The 22,152-nt window shown below is 35.8% G+C and overlaps 1 protein-coding gene across 1 annotated transcript; it reads left to right on the plus strand.

The window, feature by feature from the left end:
• Positions 1–183: 183 nt before the first annotated feature.
• On the plus strand, positions 184–21,523 carry LOC120330817 (uncharacterized). Its single transcript, XM_039397760.2, has 23 exons — positions 184–217; positions 931–1,021; positions 1,475–1,620; positions 4,236–4,346; positions 4,874–5,035; positions 5,558–5,648; positions 5,990–6,057; positions 6,151–6,210; positions 6,628–6,730; positions 7,537–7,674; positions 11,854–11,917; positions 12,313–12,369; positions 12,860–12,949; positions 13,868–13,994; positions 15,398–15,537; positions 16,120–16,304; positions 17,042–17,167; positions 17,441–17,536; positions 18,225–18,440; positions 19,419–19,564; positions 20,111–20,284; positions 20,745–20,800; positions 21,194–21,523. Exons 1-23 carry the CDS (start codon positions 184–186, stop codon positions 21,236–21,238), a joined length of 2,526 nt encoding a protein of 841 aa, XP_039253694.2. The 3' UTR covers positions 21,239–21,523.
• The last annotated feature ends 629 nt before the right edge of the window (positions 21,524–22,152 follow it).

A 22,152-nucleotide genomic window follows, 5' to 3' on the forward strand; every position in this document is an offset into this window, starting at 1 on the left:
AGAATTCACGGACAACCTGTAAACTAATCTCATTGGCATGTCTGATGTTAATTAAATAATTTATTTTTGTTAAGAGATGGGAGCGATGAAATTAGATACAACGAATCAATTCACACCGAATTGGATGGTGTTCCGTGTCGTCATTACGCAAACTTACTTGATATTTGTCTACTTCGCGCGGACATGGCACATCTTGAGAACTTATATTGCAGAGAAGGTACTTTTCACTTTAATCAATAATATACAGCCGGAATGGCGATTCGTTGACTCGCAGATCACAAAACGACCTGTCATGTTTCATTAATGACATGACATGTCAGAAGTTATTTAAAAAATCATTATCATTTCAGCGATTAAATTTGTAATAACTTCATCCTCAATTCAATATAGCAATTCTTAAATATATTGACACGAGGCCAAAACTTCAAAGTTAAAACGAACCCCATTGAGCCAACAGTTATATTCAATATAAATACAGTAACATTTTCGAAGAAAGTATACAATATAAAAGGTATTTGTACCTGATATGTCAGTCAACGTTCAAAATAAATCGTAACCGTTAACCATCTGAAAACGGTTCAAGGGTTAACTATTATCAGCCGTAATAAATTAAACACTACGCATTACAGTTACTGACAACCATGCTATTAGTGCATTAATGACATAAAAACGCAATTGAGCTGTAGTGATAACACTTTTCGGTTCTTCATATCCTTGCAAATCCATTCTTTCGCGATCGAATATTATAAAATCAAATACCAGATATCGCATCAGGTCCGACACAAGCCTTGCACGTGTAAAGCTCAAAACTACACAGCACCAATCCAGTTTACAAGACTTACACAAAGGGAGTAACAGCACTTTTATCATTGATGCAAACATCAGTTAATCAGTTAAAGGTTTTATTTGTATTTTCATTTTAATCTTCAGACGATGAATGCTACGATGGTGATTATAAATGTAAAGATGGATCGAGATGTATACGAGGATCTGAGTTTTGCGACGGAAAAATTGATTGCAGGTTTGAAAATTTTTAGAGATTTCGATTAGACCTCCAAAAGCGTTTGGTTGGACGGTCGGTTAACTTGTATTTTGTGGTAAACAGTTTGGGACGGTAATATTGTTTTTTTTTTCGGGGGAAGATTTAAGTAATTTAGCACATTTCTGTCGGAGTAAAGGTAGTTTGTTTATAAAAATCTTGTTTCAATGTATGATTTTGGAATTTCTTACGATGATGACCAAATGCACAAATTGTCTTATATTTCCATTTTTGTATTGAATTTGTACTTGGATGTCGCTGCTTGAAGACCGTGCTAGGTGCCTTCGCGACACAACTTGTGAAGTAGGCAAATAAAATTAGTTACCGCCAAAATAACAACATCAAAGTAGCAAAACGATTTATATGCCCACTTCGGGTTTAATAAACAATTGATTAGTTCTCACAAATGACTACCCTTTTTCTATCGATATAAAGCGACGGGGATGATGAGATATTATACGATGCCTATGTACATACAAAAGACGATGGAATTGGATGCATGCCTCATACAGATAGTTCAGGCCGCTTCTGCCTTTTACCAACAAAACATATGTGCGACGGAAACATACATTGTCCAAATGGTTTGCAAAAAAAAACAATTTTTTTATTAGTGATTTATGTTGTGTTTCATAAATTCATGTTTTTGGATAGTAGCAAGTTGTTTAAACGGAGCAATATAATATTACTAGATAATGAAAGTGGTACTCCCGAAGTATGCGTACCAAGATGGCGCACAACCTGAACATAGTATGTGTACCAGGTTAGGGTTCAGGTTGTGCGCCATCTTGGTACGAATACTTCGGGAGCGCCATGAAAGTTGTGATGATCTGTTATATAAAATTAACAGGCGACCCCAATTGAGCACGAATAACTTCTGATTAATAAATTGATTTTTATTGGAGTCTAGATTGTAGGAGTCAAATATATAACTAAATCAATAAATTAATGATCTATTTCTAAAAAATCAGTCAACAGCAAAGAAGACGTAACAATAAGATCACAGCAACAAACCTTTTTGTTACATTATATATAGTATATATCAGGGGTGGCCAACCTTTCACATACCATGCGCCACGTTTTGAACATAATGTTTCAGATGCGCCGTAAATCTCTTGTATTCCAACGCCTAATGTCCGCTCCTTGTTGAAATTATATAAATTTATAATACACACACATATATACACACGTATATGTAGTTTTTACAATTTACAACTCCACATGAATAGAAATTAAGCAAGGAAGTATAATAAATAAAACTGATCAATTTTATTTAAGTACCGCCTTTATGAGACTTTTGCTGCTGTTTTACTTTCGAAGTTTTTTTATTCTTGGAGTTAAGTTTGTTACTGAGAGGAGCAGTGCATTCTTCAAATTTAAATCTGTAAGTCTTGACCTCGCTTTGCTTTTAATTAGTTTCATGGCAGAAAAATGTTTGTTCACATCTATATGTCGTTCCGAAACGACATATAAAACCCTGGGCAAATTTTCTCAGTTCTGGAAAATTTTCACGGGGTAACGATTGCCAGGACTTGATCATGTCAGATGCACTTGGGACTGAAGAAAAGCTCATCAAATTTAATTTTCAATGATGGATGAGTTTTCAAGTCAATTAGTTCCAATTGTATATTGCTTGGCATCTTCATTATGGTTAGTTCACTAGGTGAAAATGGGTTTATGTTACTTATGTTACTGCCCCCACCCGGCCAAGGGTAGAGTACTCTACCCTCGATTCTAATTGGCCTTTGCTAATCAGCTGTTTGGCCTAGCGTCGCGTGATTTTACTCCAGGCTTTTTCGAGATTAGTACTTGCGTCACAGCAAGCGATTTTACGCTTCGCTTTTGTTGACAACGGTCATTTGAAGTTTGGATGAAAAAGGTGGTATTTAGGGGTCATTTTCAGCATGTTGTGGGTTGATTTATAATCAATTTTTTAGGCTTTGGCAATTCAACTGGTTGTTCAATGGGTATTGGGAGATATTTGGGAAGTCTGGGCAGTGGAAAATCCATGTTTCAAGCTGATAAATGACGATTTTCCATTTTTTCCAGAAGTTCTGAACTTTTTACTTCAGTAGGGAAAAAATAGTAAATTTTACTAATTTTTGCTAAAACTCCAGAATGAATGTCATAAAGTCCGTCCAAAAGCTAACGTCGATAATCACCTGTTGTTTCTAATTCCAACAAGCCGTAAGTGGGCGACGTGGAGTAAGGAGAATAGATTTTAGGTACAATCAAAAGTCACCATGTAAATCGCAAAAAAACGGCTTGGCGTGGAGAAGCCAAGTGCAATTAACAATTTTGGCATGAAAAGGGTTAAAGATGCAATGCGCCACCTCTAATCATGCAATGCGCCACGTTTGGCGCATGCGCCATAGGTTGGCCACCCCTGGTATATATAATATACCGTATTTTCCGGCGAATAAGTCGCTTTTCTAGACCCAAATTTAGGCCTGATTTTGGGGGGGGGTCGTTTTTCTAGGCGAGTATGATAATTTTCATTTTTTGGTGTCGCCTTATTATGTATTAGGAAATGTTCTTTTATGGTGGACGCAATCGCGAGTTGAATACAATTAGATTAAAATTAGGTTAAAGACAGTTTGAATTCCCGTATATAGTTATTATGGATTGAATATTACGCTACAAGAAAACGTCATTATAGGCTATTTTAACCATTGTGCAAACGCGACGACCGCTCAAAAGGCATTGCATGGTAATTTGAGATTCCGATGTTGATGCAATTTTACTACCCCGACTCATTGGCAGGTTATATGCAAAACCCCATTTTTTCAGGCTTAAAAACGGGCCTCGTCTTATTGACCGGGTAGACTTATTTGCCGGGAAATACGGTATATATATATCATACGCACTTGGCATTCAATGCATTTCGTGCGAAACAAATATTGATCACACTTCATATAAATATAAGATAGTTTGTTTATTATAGTATGGGTGGGTGCTCCCGTAGTACATGTACCAAGATGGCGCACAACCTGAACATATGTGTACCAGGTTAGGGTTATCAGGTTGTGCGCCATCTTGGTAAGCATACTACTGGAGCGCCCCAGGATGCAGAACAAATAATAATTGCAAAAAAAACGAACCGCTATTGCAAGTGGCTACTATGAAGATTTTCAGTTTTTTTAAGTGATAAAGTGTTCCGGAGAAAACGGAACGAAAATAGGTTTCTTTTTTATATTAGCTGAAGACGAATGTGGATGCAGATCGTCGTCCATATTTTGCGATGGCCAAGGACATTGTCCGTTTGAAATAGATGAATGCTTCTGCGAAAATAATACTCGGTCAGATGAAAGTGAGTTTTGTTTTTTTAATTTTTTAAGGAAGAACTTCTGAAATGAAAAATATCTTATCAATAAATGAACACCCGGTGATAGAAATGTCATAGGAATGCAATATCGCGCAATGAATGGCCTCGCTTTAACTCTTCGTGAATCTCTCATTCTCATTTAAAACGGGTTGTTGTTTTCATTGTTTTCCGGGTACTCCCGTATTATGTATACCAGGTTAAGGTTAGACCATAATTTTATTCCGATTTTCCTTATTTTAGTTCTATTACGAGTCGGGGACTGTCTGTGTTATCCAAGTGGATATATAGACAGTGGGTATATTCACTTGGTTGACACAGACAGTCTCCGACTCTTATAATAGAACTAAAATAAGAAAAAGCGGAATAAAATTATAGCCTAACTCTAACCTGGCACACATAATACGGGAGTACCCCAGTTTTCATTAAAAATATAAATAAAACCTGTTTAAAATGAATGGAAATCAAAACCGCATTGACGGTTACTTATTTTTCCAAACAACGTACTTTTTTAGTTCAATCTGACGATAAATGTTTTCAATGTTTGGATGGATCTCGTGTGATTTCATCTACGCAAGTTTGTGACAATGTTATACACTGCACGGATTTGTCAGACGAATGTCTATGTGTCCGCGAACAATCTCTGGATCTTGAAGCTTTATGTCAAGATATATACGGTATGTTTTGCGCTGTTGGTATTACTTACCTTAATACCGATTTTATTGGTGTCAATTATAAACAGGCAAGCACGGGAGAAAATGAGAAAAATAGGAAAAAAAACATTAAATAAATGAACAAGAAAAAAACAATGAATCAAACATTTCATTTGGTCTTACTATTAAAATAGAAAAATTTGAACGCCTCTTTATTTCTATTTCGCAAAAAAAGAAATGTGTTTACAAGGCAAATAATATTCATAAAACTGAATATCTAAACCAATTCCTAAAATGTTATATATTCATAGAAACTAACTAATATTTTCCATCTTTTCATCATTTTTTCATTTCGAAGATGTTTCATCTTTTTCTTTTATTATAAATTATAAATATTTTTTTTTATTATTTGGGGTTTGGTGTTCCTCTAAATGCTACAGTCACAAAATAATAACATTGACAAACGTTTTCCATTTTGTTACATCTAGAATTTTTAACTTTCGAAGTGATTTCATATAATACAGATTTCATTCCTTGTTAATTTAGGCAAAAATGAAGAAATTCAAGATACCCCAATGAACTGTTCGTTATCAACAGTGGATGGCTGCCTGTTCAAAGACCTTATTTGTAATGGAAGGTATTGTAAATAAACATGATACCATCCCTTACTATATACTTCGTTACTGTCAGAAAATCAAGTTAATAAATTTTTGTTTCGATGTGAAAAGTATTCTCATGAATTAAAATTAAATAGTAAAATTTTAGGCAAAGAACTCGAACGAAACAAAGTACAGGTAATAGAGCCTTCTTTTTTCTTTAGATACTGAAAATTCAAAATCGAATTATCTATTAGTTGCGATCAAAAGAGATTTTTATCCAACAAAAACAGTAACTCTGAAAATAAGTCACAAAATGGCTACGCTTTTATTGCTCAAACTTTTATTGGATTAGGAAGAAAAAAACATTTAAATGTTTTAGATTTGACGAAGTGACAAAAAGAGATGAAAAGTTTTGTCCACGTATATCCACAGATGCAGTGTGCTCAGGTAAACAACTCTTATTTGTATTAATAATGTAGTTAGTGTAAAAATAGGCATTTATTATAGACATTAATTTCATTAATGAATTGTCCATCTCAGATGCTGACCATTTGATAGAACTCGGTATTCCAAGATGCAACTACGAATGTCAATTTTCAGGTTTGCCAGCTTCACTATTATTGTGTTTACATATGTTTGATGATAAAAAGGCCGTAAACGCTATTTCACCTCGGATACCACACAAATATCAAAAGTATCCTCAAAAATGCACTTTTTCGCATAGTATTTCAATTAAAGTAGCCAAGTCATGTGATCATTTTTGAAATTTTTGAAAGTCGTTGTTATTGTATCTCTTCGGTGGGTGAATAAAAAGAGAATTTGTTCAAGATAAAATCAGCGGTAAATCGGTAATGCATATATAGCATTATATTCTCTTTCGGGACGAACCGAAAATAAATTCAAGCAGTCACCCGAAAGTACCGAACCACCAATGCCGAAAAGCTTTACAAAAGCTTGCCAATATGTTTATTTTGTTTGTGATTGGTTAGTTTTACTTGAATCTGATTTATATTCCAGGAAAACGAGCAGTTACATGTGACGGGAAACTAACGTGTGAACAATTTGACGACGAATGCAGCGATGCGTGTGAAAACCAGCCTGAGTTTTGCAGATTCGTAGAGTAAGTTTCATCCAGTAAAATATTGCGAGAGAAAAATTCCTATTTCTGTTTTAGTTGTCTGATGTGTAGGGTTTTTTTAGAAAAATAATAAAGCATGTCCATTTTGGGGAATGTTTGATGATTACATTGGGAATTTTATTTTTTTATACTCTCAAAATTTCAATTGACAACCACCACGAATCAAAATGATAGATGTGTATACAATATGAGAACATGTATACAAATTTGTGAAGTGCCAACTCGCGAAAGCACTCTCAAGATGCGTATCAAGAGTTTTGTAATGGTACAGTACGAAGGGTCGCAGAAACAACTATTAATATCACACTGCTTAGTCTCTCAAAACACTTTTCTACAATATTTCTACTTTTCTACAATACTTTGGCGCGGCGGTGTGGCTCAACGGGCTAAGCGTTAGGGATACGCTCGCCACCGCACCTCTAATTACTCTGCGTGGGCTCGCAGGTTCGAATCCCATGCAGGGATGGTTATGTGCGAGAGGATTGCTGGACTCCTCGCCGTCGTTGGGTGGTTCACGTAACCGTTGGTCGGTTGGGTGGTCCACGTAACTGCTGGTCGGTTACGGCTTCCTCCACCACCAAGTCCATGCTTCCGAAAACAAACAATACAGTAAAACTAATCCCATACCCGACTTGGAATGGTAACCGGACGAGAGGCCGTGGTTCGCCATATGGATAAGCCGTCTTATCGGCTATCCTCTCCCCCGGGATAAATATGTAAATCCTATCCTATCCTAATCGTAATTCATAATAGAAATGATAATGAACAGATGATTATTTTGTTCTCAGACCCGAGTTGTTTCTTGGTTCAAATTTCGTCTGTGGTAGTTCGTTGTTGTGGGGTTGGGATAGAGTTGAGGCAGAAGAAGTATGCAATGGAATACCGGACTGCATTGGGGGAAACGACGAATTGTACTGCATGAACAAGTACGCCTACGTTATAAATTTCAACATTCTGCATTATATTATATCGTCAGACTAATAAAAAAATTGCCTAAGTCAAATTTTGACATTTTGGGTAAATCAAAAAAAACTTCATAACTTTCCCATTTTTCAATCTATTTCAAAAAAATTTTCATCTAAATTTATCTTATCAAATTTTTAATTATTTTAGGATATCTATAACTTCCAAATTCTATTTTATATGCGCTAAAATTGACTTAGGCATTTTTTTTATTCCCGCACCCTGAGTTAGGCAATATTATTCACATCTTCGCCCTATATTTTCTCTGTACATTCGCTTGACCTATATACTTTGTAAAAGTCCATTCGGCAATTAATGAGTGACTTCCATTAAATTAATATGACACGAAAGCCAAGTCAAAATTCGATATTCCTCCTTAATCATAATTTGACTTTGATGAACATAAGAATAGATGTCAGCCCACAGGCCAGATGCATTGTATTCAATTGATACAAGGAATGTAAAATTTCACAACTCAAGCAACAAACAATATAATAGAATCAAAACATAAATAACTCTTTTGAACCTAAAACATCAACATAAACAAACAACTGTAATCATGAATTTATAGTAGTATACTTCATTTAAGTTTGTATAATCTACTCGTGAGGAAGGTTGTCATAAAAAGGATGACAGTCAATTGGCATAATTGATTTCATTTCTTGAAGATCATTAAATTTCCTTGCACAAACTGAAATACGAGATCTGAACATTGGCACCCATTGACTTTGAACATTCTGTACACGGTGTGGAGCGCTTTCAAAATTGCTTTCTCAAACGAAAGCTTGTAACGAATACTACCATCACTTCGTACTTCAGGGCACGCAAATCATGCACTCTGGGATCTCCTACTCTTTTCCGGGTCTAATGCTTTGAAGGAACAATTGATTCATTCTTTTGAAATCAGTGTGCCTCATTTGGCGAACATGATAGGGCGATGGATGGATTCTTGCGGATTCCATAAGTACGATCAAATCTCTTTCAGAAAAAATGTCGCCTACGATCTTTCGTTCAATGACGCTGTGCATCGAGTCACATTCCATTTGTGTATGTCCAGCCACCAAAAATTTTTGCTCTATATCTATGTTGTAAGTTCTTGCCAGACTAGAATATGCATTGGCTACCGTGCCATTCCTATTTTGGTAACCACATCCATCGCTCCGAACTATGATATGCTTCAGCTCGGGATTATTACAAATGATTCGCTTAAAGTGCTCAAACTCCACGTAAGCAAATACTTCACTAGAAAGATTGCCTTCAGTTTCATACCAGACGTAACAGTAACCTGCTTTTGATTTCGTATCATAGAAAGTGAAATTGTGTACCTGTAGCTTAGTTCTGTAATATGAGGTACTAGCTCTCGTTCTAGGACATAAAAGCACGGCCTGTAGATCCATCGTCCAAACGGATTTATTTGCACTTGCAGAATCTTTGTCGGTTATTTTTTTCTTTTCTAGCATCATCCTTCAGTTTGATATGCAAGCTTACTCAACTGTACTCATGTTACCATGTTTGTAACCTACACACTTATCACACTGATCCTTTCGGGTAATGAAAACTGAGTATTTATATCTGTGAAAAATCTCGTTGAAATAAGCTTCACTAACGACCCTCCTGTTTTCTTCCTCTGCAACATTTTGGTAATGTCTGTGGAGGGCAGATATTGTGGTGCCTGGATACAAAAATTTTATGTTTCTGTAACTTGGCAATTTTCTACAATAATGCGAGAGTACAGTTGGTAGAGTGCTGAGCCACTCTTTTATAAACTCTCTATCCCTTTGACTTACTTTTGCACACTTTCCACTTTTCGGACCTGCTTGAACAACAGCTGTTTGGTTAGAAGAGGTTTTATCTTTAATCCAAGATACCTAAGTTCTGCAAGGCTTCCCAAACGTGGAAGCAAACATTTCTTTGCAGACTGGCAGCTCAGAACCATTCGAAAGCTTTAGTTTGTAAACATATATATGAAGATTTTCTCCTAGATACACCGGATGATTTTTGTTGTTTAACCTCATGTGTCCCAATCAGAGTATTTATGAATATTTTGCGTTCATTCCAAGTCGTCATAGACCAAAATTTAATGAACATAGCAAGTCTTTGATCTTCATCTATAACGTTACACTGGCGAGTTTTGACTTTGCTACAGAATGCAGATCTACATGGTGGCCCTGGTTGACGATTGGGCACATTCTTTCCTGTCCAGTTTCTATATGATTTTCCACGGAGGCGCCTGATTTTTCCTTTATTTTGTTTCCATTTATCGTGCACTGGTCTCTTTCTCGGTTAGGTGAGGGCTCGTCATAGGTTTTAATAGTGCCATCTGATCTTGTAGAGCCTTCATTGATATTGTTCGAAATACTCGTCGTGTCCAGATTATCGAAACTTACATCAATATCCAGTATTTCGTGGAACGGTAAATAGCCACTTTCATATATGAATATGCATCGGAATCCCCCTCGCAACCATCGAGCTGAAGCTCTATAAAACTTCCAACTTCATTCACCTCATCTGTGAAAATTAAATACGAATACATATTAAGATCGCTCGCTACTATCGCCGTATAAATCCACATTTTTTGGCGTTCAATAACTTACCACGTGTGACACTATCATTTGCAGAAGCATTTCCAAGTAGAGCATAGTTTCTCATCTTCCTGGACTCCATACTGTTAATATTCGATCACTGCAATTACTTGCCGGTAGCGTCCAGATGTTGAAATAAATATATGTTTTAGAACACCCCACTTGAACCAGAAAGCGTTGCTAGTCGAAGAGTGTCGTAACGACACCAGAACGTACAAAAACAGGATGCGGACAGGCGTGTTTAAATGTGCCTATATCAATTATAGTCAGTTAAGGGCCTAAACTTTAGGCAAAACCAAAATCTGCCGAAGTCCACTTCCTGAGATAGGGAGATTCGTTTTTGCCCCCTAGCGGCTGAATTATACCAGATATGAATGTTTAAATAACATAGAAAGATAGATTTTTCCCCAACGAATCCAGCGATACCAAAATATCAAAATCGACAAAAAGTGACTTGGGCAATTTTTTTATTAGTGTGACAATATTCAATTGTCCGGGTCATCAAACAAAGAATGCGATACAAGAGTATCTTTGCTTTTTAAATTTTTGAGTTTGAAAAATTGAATGATTGATATTACGTCAAAAATTGGTACTCGCGTGGTACTGTGTGTACCAGATTAGGGTTAGGCTATAACCGAAACCCCGTGAATATACCCCCTGCCCATAGGTTCCGTCCCTTTACACAACTTGATGTAAAATAGGCGTACAAAATTAGGTACTTGTGTGATATGCATATGTTTATCTCTTCGACAGATGTGTTAGTATATATATTGGTTTACATGAAACTAGAAGTAATTCAAACCAACACTGAGACAGAGAAAGAAAAAATTCACGTTGCGAGGGAGCAAACTTTCTCTGGATTTAACGGAGAAATCTTGTTGGCAAGCGAAAACCTCTAACGCAGCATTTCCTAATCTGAGTAAATTTACCACTGAGAATAATGTTCTTTGTGTTTGGTGAATAAATTTGAACCAAATAATATAAATTGAATCTAAATCTAATTAAATCAAATCTAAAGTAAGACTTGACGTTGAATCTTATATTGAACAGGTTTTCGCCAATAAACAATGTCAATCTTCACAATAAATAAATATATTGAAATAATTTACTAATTAGGTTTTCAATAAATGAGCACCATCAAGTACATTGAGGGTAAATCTAGTAACCAGCTTTGCTAATATTTCTAGCGAAACAAACAAGAACCTTTTTAGGGAAGACGGGGCGTTATAATCTAATATATATTGAATAAATCAAACGAAGCCAGATTTCGTCCATCAGAAAGTTTTGCAACCCTGACAATAAACCAAACCTATGATATTTACGCTTTCTTTGAATTCGGTCAGGAAGATCAAAAAGAATGGCCGCAGAAGCCAATTCGCATATAGCAGCGTGTGCCGCACATTGTCGATTTTTACTGATACTTTCTCGGTCTTTTACTGGATGAATATATATATTCCGTTAGAAGAGCTTTATAAACGCTTTTGATTCGTGTCGGCATTCATATTAAAATTATTATCAAGATATAATATTCAATTTATTGTTCTTTATCATTTGTTACAGGTTCTACTGTGATTCTGAACCCCCAATACATATACCAATTGAGAAAAAATGCGACTTGATCCCGGTAATATTTGTTACTGTTGATGAAGTTATTTTTATGATATGAAAAACATAAATTATATAATAATAAAAAATATCTCCTGTGAAGTGAAATGGTTAGCCGTTCATGGCTTCTTAAAGTGTATGTTGCATCTAGAATAATTACCTGGTAATTTAATGTTAATAATCGATGTGATAGAACAAGCAGATAAATGTCGTAGATTTTCATGACTAACCTCTTTTATCAACCTTCTTCTCCAGAGGGATTAAATAAATTTGAAAATCCTATTCTGGTAGTTAGTTAGAACATGTTGTTAGCGCGTTTAATACAAATGAAGGCTCGTCCTCCAAATAGTTCATTCCCTAACGGGTTTTTCTTGTTCACCTCTTCTTTCAACGGAAACAATATCTTTATTGCAGGATTGCGAGGACCAGAGCGACGAATTATATTGTGGTAACAACACATACGATTGTCAGGTATAATCTACGGCAGAATATAGTTATAGCATTTCCTAATATGTTTGGTCTACAAGTTATACTCGGAACAAAACAGTGTACAACCAGCCACTGGTAGGGGAAAAAGCCGCGAGCCACAAATTTATTTAACATAGATTTTCTAGTAGTTGCAGACACGAAATCGATCTTATGACATGCGTTGTTTGCTTTGCACATCCTTGGGTATAGGCTTTGCGAGCCGCACACCATTCAAAATCAGCACTTCTCCGCGGGCCGCAAAATCATTTCTTGCAGGCCGCATTTGGCCCAGGTTGCACACCCCTGCCTTAGAAACTCGCATGAAAAAAAAATTTTTTTTGTAAGTACAGACTAATCCATATATATATTTTTATATTCGGAAGATGAATTGTTTATTGGATTGAGGATTCCGATTTCCCAGTTTCAAAAACTTTAATTAAAAAATTCAAATTCAAATATTAAATTTTTAAATATTTTTTTTCGTTGAAACTAGATATCGAAAAACAAATCTGAAAGTTGTGGCATCACTCATTTCTACTGCAATGACAATGGCACAACGCTGTATTTGGACAGAAGAAAGCAGGTACGGAAAAATAGCAAATTTTGTAATTAAATATCGTTCATACAGCACATATGTTTCATCTGAGTATTGTACGATTAAAACGTGAATTTTCTACTATAAAGCTTGCATATATATAAAGAAAATGGAAGTACTATATATGCAGTGGGATTCAGCCGGTTCGCACCGGTTCTATAGGACCGTCTCACGAAATTTTATGAGATCAGCAAACCGATTAGCATTACTGGTGACTGTCGATGTTCTGTTTGTTCTGTCTGAAAAATGTGACTTTTGTGAAGGAACCGGCTGACAAAAAATTTGAATCCCACCACTGTATAAATGGGAGTACAAAATATGAGCTTTATTGCGGCAAATGATATGGTACCAACCAGCTTTATCTCTGCCAGGTTTATCACGCAAAAAAAAATGAAAGCGGGCATTCCAGTGCAGACACTCTGGCCTTATCTCCGTTAGGTTTATTAAGCAAAAAAATACTCAAGCGTCACGTCCAGTACAGACACATATTTCTGCATTTTAGTTGAAGTTCAGCCAGCTTTACAGTTATATCGCCGCAGCAAAAGCAAATTAGGTTATGTCATATTTTTCTGAAATGAACTTTTTTCATTCTTTCATTGTGGACCAGTGACCATCCTTTGGTATGGGTTTCAAAGGTATATACCGGTTTTCATTTTTTATTTTAGGTATTCTGTCCTGTTTTAGAATACTATTATAGAATGCGATTTGGTCAAAACTTCAAAATGTGGCAAAAGCTAATTTGGTTCTATTTGGGCGGTATAACCTTGGCCAAGATAAATTTTTAAACATCATTTTATTACTATCAGTAGAAGTTACCCAATGATTCCACAATGCCTTTTGCGCTATAGTATTTTTCTTGTATTGCATATTATCATTTTTTAGTTACCAACGATTTTCAATACACAGGTTTGTGACGGTAACGAGGATTGTAAATCGGGTGTTGATGAATGCCAGAATTGCACTGTTGGAATCTTTTCAGATGATGATGCAATGATCAGTTCAAAGCCAATTATTCCCTTTTTGTGGTTGATAAGTAAGATGGGTAATTCTAGATGGGATTTCGGCAAACGAGTAAACTGTAATGAAGCAATTAAATAAATACAAAAACAAATTATTTACTCATCATGATTAATGAAATATACAATGCAAATTTTGTGATCAATCACAAAATATTTACGAGGTACATGTCTCCAGACCATTATTTTAACATAAATGAATGAGGCATTTATCTGGGTCAATATATTTCCACAAACACAGTACAAATTATGGTACTCCTGTAGTATGCGAACCAAGATGGCGGTACCGGAACGTAGTATGTGTACCAAGTTAGGGTTAGGTCAAAATTTTATAGTTCGGGGAGTAGCCAAGTGACTCCTATAGAAGTCGTATCTGAAATTATGGCCTAACCTTAACCTGGTACACACATTACGTTCCGGTGTCCGCCATCTTGGTTCACGTACTTTGGGAGTACTAATATTTCATTTTCTCATTACAAACAAGTTTCCAAACCAATAATATAACATAAATTGATAAGGCATTTATCTGGGCCGATATATTTACACAAATACAGTACGAATTACGTCATACCCTGATAAATAATGCTAGTAAAAACAAGAAAGTAATGCTCAAATATATGAACACAAAAGCCAAAACGAAGAAGTATGAAATTTTTTTACAGTATTGGTACCGGTGCCCAATTCTCTAATTTTAATGACGTCATCGCACAAAACTTTGAAGTAAAAACAAAATTCCATAGAACAATTTTTAATCACTGGGAATTGCGAAGCAAATTGGTCCAGTAGTTGCAGAGAAAAGCAATTTTTTGCACAACGACAACTAGAATATGAAGAACGCTAACAACAATAACAATTTAACAAAATGATCTATATCAGTGGTTCTCAAACTTTTTGAAAAATTATGCATAACGATCCCCTTTCAATTGTTCTGATGACTCGCGGTCCACTGAACAAATAGCAACGCGGTATATCAAGCATTCATCTATTGAATAACATTTAAAACAGTTCAATGAGATGGGTGCGCCTGCTTGGCTCCCATTAGTTCTTCTACATTGGGTTCTGTTTTGGATAATGCAACTCTCATATCGTGCCTCACGTCCATTCTGTTTCGACATTTTGTTTTATAAGCAAGTAACCTAGAAAAAGCTGCCTCACATTCGTAAGTTGTTGCAAATGGAATGAGCATTTTTAGCGATATCGGGACTGTAGAAGCATGACATCAAAATTTAACTTCAAATCAAAGTGCTTCTGTGCCGAGGTTAAAGTTGTCTCGCGGTCCCCCTAAAATTGCTTCGCGGACCTCTAAGCGACTGCGGACCCCAGTTTGAGAACCAATTATCTATATGTACACTTAGTGTCCAAGATAGATAAACTACATTTCAATAGTTTATTTTTTGATAGTGATGTTTAATATTTTTAGGTGGATGTGCAGTATCGGGGAATATTCTTGTTATATATATATCTACAAAACGATTGGCAAACTACAAAAAATCATCAAAAATGGAAATAAATCAGAACATATTAGTATGGAATTTGGCTATTGCGGATTTACTTGTTGGAGTAAGAAATTGGCAATTTCAACATTACTTTTATATTTTTATTTTTTTTTACATTTTTCAATTTGTTCCTATAGGTACATAAAAAAGTCATATCTAACATAACTTGACGCTCGCATTGACGATGGTAACGCATTAAAAAAATTAAAACTGTGTGTTATATTTTGGAACAAATTTTTAGTAAGCTTGTTTGACATAGATTGTTACACAAACACTTCGCTGAATGAAATATTAAATTGTGCAACAACAAAAAATTTAATGTATTCTCAGTTTTCTTTTCACGGGATAAAAATGCATTGAAAACAATCAGTATTAGAATTCAGAACTTAGAACTTTGATTATATATAACATAGGGAAAATGTATTCCCACTAAATCCAATATTGGTAATTTTCTCCGAGTGTACAATTGCGAGAATTTGTGGCGCTCCTGTAGTATGTGCACCAAGATGGCGCACAACCTGATAACCCCAACCTGGTACACATACTATGTTCAGGATGTGCGCCATCTTGGTACACATACTACGGGAGCAAATTTATATATCAGTCTGATTTATATTTGACGAACAAATGCCGTATTTTATTACAGTTATATACAAGTGCTATATCAATTCAAAACATCAGGCTGAGCGAAAACAGATATTGTCTGGAAGATCAAAGATGGAGAAGTTCCCCTGAATGTTCAATGTTGGGAGTTATGCTTTTAGTAGGATCAGAACAATCTGTGCTTTCTCTCTGTATCATTACTGGATTCAGAATGAAAGCAGTTCTGAGGTACGTGCTTGTTAATCTCTGTAAAAGATTTGGAGATTATTAATCTTTCATAGATCGTGGACTCTTTTTATGACCATAATTCACATATTTATTTCCGTCGTGCATGAAATATTGCCAAAATAAAAAAAAAGAAATCAATTGGGAGAAAAAAAATAACAGGCCTACAATTTTTGGTACTCCCGAAGTATGTGAACCTGGTTAGGGGTAGGCCATAATTTTATTCCCATTTTCCTTATTTTAGTCCTATTACGAGTTCGGAGACAAGCCAAGTGACTCTCGTAGTATTTGTACCGGAAATTATGGCCTAACCCGAACCTAGTACACATACTACGTTCCGGTGTTTGTCATCTTAGTTCACATACTTCGCGAGTACCTTATTTTTCAACTGCAATAGACGAGGAACCGCGAGTACACTAGTGAATTAACGGTCAGCGACACCTATAGTCATGATTCAGTCCAACCACAGCTTTGGTCGTCTATAAAGAAAACTTCAACAATAACATTACAAATAAAAAATTTTCTATTTTCAAAAATTGCGTACGACCCGAATATATTATCATGAATAAGAATATATAATTTAATACAAACAGCAAATCCAACTTTTCCCAATCAACCTCGGGGAAAATAACAACAAAAATCAGAATACATAAAAATTTTTACACTTGAGGCAGAAAATAAAACTCAAGTCGAATTGGTAGTATTTATTAAACACTAAAATTTTGTTGTAATTTTTCCAGGCCTATGTCGAGAACTCGAGCAAGATCAGTTTTGATGTGTATGGCACTGGGATGGATTGTTTCAATCATTCTATCGATAATTCCTATTGTACCTTCGGCAAGCGACTATTTCACAGAAGTTTTTTGGTAAATAACTGTCAATCAATTGCAAATCGACTTTCGTAAAACCCAACTACGAATAAAAATCACGATAACTCAATGAGTACGCAAGGATTACAATACTGAGTAATTGATAACATCCCTGCTATTTCGTTTTGTTGTTGCATCCAATTTAGATATTCATAAGCCGTAAAATAGCTTTCACACCCGACTCTATTCACGATCTTTATTATTCGTTTTTCGTCACGGAAAAACACCGTGGATGTACCCATAACACAAAACCTTCTGTTTTTCCTCTAGGTATTCACAGAACACATTTGTAACAACAATTAACCGAGAAGACGTTCCTGTGTTAACTGAAAGATTATTGACAATGCTGAATGTTTCATCAACCTCGTATGTTTAATTTACACCAATCAGCACATTTACAGTACTTTATACAAAAAAAATGAATAATTTCCATATGAATGATTTCCATATTTATCTCGAGGAGAAGAAGGCCGATAAGACGGATTTAATCACATGACGGACCATGGTTCGGTTACCGGTCCGTGTCGGGTGAGGGATTAGTTTGCCAGTTATTCGTTTAAGTTGCATAGACTTGATGGGGGAGTAATTAGAGATGCGGCGAAAAGCGTATTCCTAGCGCTCAGCACGATGCACCACACCGCCGAGCTGATTTTTGGTTTATATCAGGGTTGTGCAACCTTTAATACAGGAGGACCAGATACAAATAACTGGGTGAAACCGCGGGCCGCGCCTTTATTTAACACGGGCTTTCTAGTAGTTGTGGGCACAAAAATTTGGGGCATTGTAACATCATAGGCATAGATAATAATTGGACTCGAGTATAGGCTTCGTAGCGCAAAGAGGTTGGAATTATTCGCACGTACCAGATTGCACTAAATTAAAAACTCGTTTCGCGGGCCGAATACGATTCAAAATTGACACTCTCCACGATTGGCACTCTACAACTTTTCATTCATACTATTGCCAAATTTAAACAAACTTGCGTTTAACATTCTAACTACTGTCATTCGTGTGAGTAATTTCAACAACAATTATAATTTTCACTTTATTTCAGATCTGGTTGGACTTTGCTAGAAAATTTGGTCAAAAATCTAAATCCAGCTTATATTCCCGAACGTCGATTCGGATTTTATTCGTCTCATGGTGTCTGTCTTCCAAGACTGTTTCCTGATCCATCCAACGACGCAGCTTGGGGATATTCTCTCATGTTCATTCTGATAAATTTTTGTGCATTTATCTATATATTTGTTGGCTACTTGATTATTTACATGTAAGTAGTAGTTTGATCTATGATCTACTTCTATCAATGGTTCCAAACTTTTTTCGCTAAATTCCTCCATTTGAAACTCTTTACCCCCGATCAATATGCATAAATATATAGGCTACTACGTTTCCGTATTTATTCAATCTTTTCTAATGTAAATTAGCTAGTGCGTATTATTCGCAAGACGCACTCTGATTTTTGCCAAGTTTGGATAGTTTAGAATGATCCGAGATTATGCATGACAAAAGTGCTAAAAAACTAAATGATATTACTAAACTAAACTGTTCCTTTGTTCCAAAATTCTTCCCTGGGAATTCCCACCCTAGTGAGACATGCTGCATCAGAAGATTATAGTATATGAAACGAAATATTACTATGACTCTCAAACTTTTTACATTTTTGTTAGGAGAGTTTGAATAAAGCAAAGAAATGTTGTGGCAACTTTCTTAGGCGATATCGGCGTCATAAACATACTTTGGTACGTGATCTCGCTAGCTTAAGTAAACGTTATCTCAATCACACCACAATTGGTGCGACTTTGGTTTGCGTTAATCTCATAGAATTCAGTTTCTAACCCTGTCGTCGGTGGGTTGGGTTATGTTGATACTAAAATCATTGAGTTCACAAAAGCGCTGAGATCGCATACTAAAGTAGCATCGAAATGTTTTGCACATCGAAAATACTATTCAAAAATACGAAATATTAAAATTGGAAAGAAGAATAATAATAGAAAAAAAAAACGCAAACAGATTATCTTTAGTAATTCAATAAATAGTCTTGCTGCACACTAACACAAATATATTTGTGTTAGTGTGCAGCAAGACCATTTATTGAATTACTCAAGATAGTTATCTTCACTCTTGCTACAGCATCCTTGCATTATATGCATACGGATCCACCGACGCAAAAGCATAGAAAACGGAAAAGTAGTTGGTCTTGTAGAAACCCAATCGATAGCACAGATTATCTTTGATTGATATTTAGAAAATCTACCAAAACAAAGATTGCTGGATCGTCAACAGCATCAAAAACAAGGGCTGTCGCACTTCAAAGAAAGGTGACACGGATCGTAGTAACAGATTTTCTCTGCTGGATGCCAATATGTCTGATGGCTCTTCTCCAGTTATTTGGTAACGTTAAATTATTTCTATAAACACGTTGGAGATTGAGAATATCGCATATGTGTCGGGCTTTTGTCCGTTTATTCCCAAGCTTTCAGCATAACAAGATTCATTGCGGTATAACAAGTGGCCATGATAAAAAAAAAACAATAAAAAACTAAAGATATATATTATCCACTTTTGATTACAAACAAAATTTTTATGAAATTGTCCGAATATGGACATCCTGTTGGAAAACACTTGTCTTGATACATGCACGACACAGCTTCTAAATTCAAAAACAAATAACTCAATATTTCCGTCCAAAGTAGCTTTCTATTGCAAAGAAGTCTTTCTCATCTTTTATTCACAATTCAGGTCGAATACCATGGTGCAGCGAAAAATACATGGAAAAAGCGAAAACACGGCTTATCGTGTTTTAGAATTTTAAATCATTTTCATATGTTCCGGTTTACTTAGATCTAGCGACATAATGAGCATTCATTTCGAATGATTTGAATCTTTTTATTTCACACTACTGAATAATAACACCCTCCGTACTTACTCTGCTCACAGGTATTCCCATTCGAACCGAGCTCTATGTACCGGTAGGAACAATATTGATTCCTATCAACAGTGCATTAAATCCGTTTCTATACACGGAAATTCCAGATGTACTATTGAAACGATTTCAAATAATTCAAGAATGGGGAAGACGGTTTTCTTCAAGATTTAGTTCGTCTACAAAACGTAAGTATGCTGCGTATGATTATGATTTATATTTAACGAATTAAAATATTTTATCAAATATCGCCGAAAATGAAATTATCTTCGTAATTATAAGAAAATCAGATTTACCAATATTCATCATTGGCGTACAGTTACTTGTACTCTCTTCCATAGATCTTGTGGCGATCCAGAAGTGTGTGTATCAATATGGAGGTAACTAATTTTGTTCGCCTACTTTACATCAAGTTGTGTAAAGGTACCTGTGAGCAGGGGTATAGGGTATTCTGGTATTCACCTGGCTAAACAGGCAGTCCCCGAACTCGTACTAGAACTAAAATCGGCATAACCCTAACCTGGTACACACCATACGGGAGTACCGATCTTGTATATAAATTAGCATTTAAAAAAATAATGAAATAATTATATCTGCAAACTAAACCTTTGTATGATTTGTCGTTTCAATACGCTTCGTTTTGTTCAGGCACTGAACTTGATGACGCTATACCATTACAAGCTACTGATAGTAAAAAGATTCAGGTATATAAAAACTGATAAAAAATTTTTGAAGTCAGTTTACAAATAACCCAAATTTGACGTTGAAATAAGGCTTCCTCAGACAAGCAGTTTACAACAATGACACGAAAAGAGCAATTGTTCTGTGTTGTGAACTGCTTGTCTGAGGAAGTCTGATTTCGGTCAGACCAAACGTTACAGAAATATATTTTTTGAGTTAGTGTGCAGCAGGATTCTTAAATTGCTTATTATGGTATTTTTATTCCTGCAGCAGCATCCTTGCATTACGCATACGGATACACTAGCGAAAAGCATAGAGAAAGGATTGGGAGTTGGTCCCACGTAACCTCCACTGATAGTTAAAATAATAATGATTGGTAAAATAGTGTGTTTTACCGAATAATTATTTTTTTTCAGGATAAGAGTAAAAAAAGAGATGAAGAACAAAAGCTCAAGAATTGAAACTTCTCGCTATGAATTGGCAGATTCTCGTCGTATAGTCTGCTCACCAAGACCTTTATTTTAATTTGGAAGCTTTGTATATATTAAGCTTTTGAATGTATTGCTACAATATTAGCCGAAGAAAGCAAAGATTTGATATTGGAGACATGTCATCGCAGAAAGTTTTTTTGCTTTACAATGTGTATTGTACAAATAATCAATATTAAATAAATGATCATGAAATGTGACAGACTGGCCTCCCACAAAAAGAGCAATAGTAAAAACGGCGGTTGGTGCGGAACACGCTTTTATAGCACCTAGGATCAACTTCCCAGGTTCCAACCAATGGAGATAATTGTGCGCGAAAGGGCAGCTGGACTCAAAAAAAATTTTGCACGTTTCCTTCGACTCGCAAATTAACTGCCTTTTATTCCACTAGTATTCCGTGCCAACTACCCCATGAAAGCGGAGTTTGAAGTTGTGCCAAATTGAGTGGAATTTCAACTAAAATCTCCACAATTATACAGTAATTGAAAAACGCGACAAAGATATCAGAAGGCAGTGATGAACTCATTTATAATACAACTAGCCCTAACCCTGAGTGGATTCGCAGGTTCAAACCCACTTGACATGATAGGATTTACATATTTATCCCGGGGGAGATGAAAGACGATAAGTATAAGTTTATTTCGACTCTTACTTATCGGCTTTCCTCTCCCCCGGGATTTATATGTAAATCCTAATCCTATAAAGGCAGCTTAACCATACGGCGAACCACGGCTTGCTCATGCAAGTGGGTTTCTGACAGGTCATGGTTACCAACAGAGATCAGCAGTTTCATAACCCTTTCCTCTCCCTTGGAATATATATATATATAAATGTATAATGAGATAGGTAGGAGCTGGGCATTTATCACTAACGTCAAGGTCCTTATT

Source organism: Styela clava, chromosome 6 (genome assembly GCF_964204865.1).
Source record: "Styela clava chromosome 6, kaStyClav1.hap1.2, whole genome shotgun sequence".
Lineage (NCBI taxonomy): Eukaryota > Metazoa > Chordata > Ascidiacea > Stolidobranchia > Styelidae > Styela > Styela clava.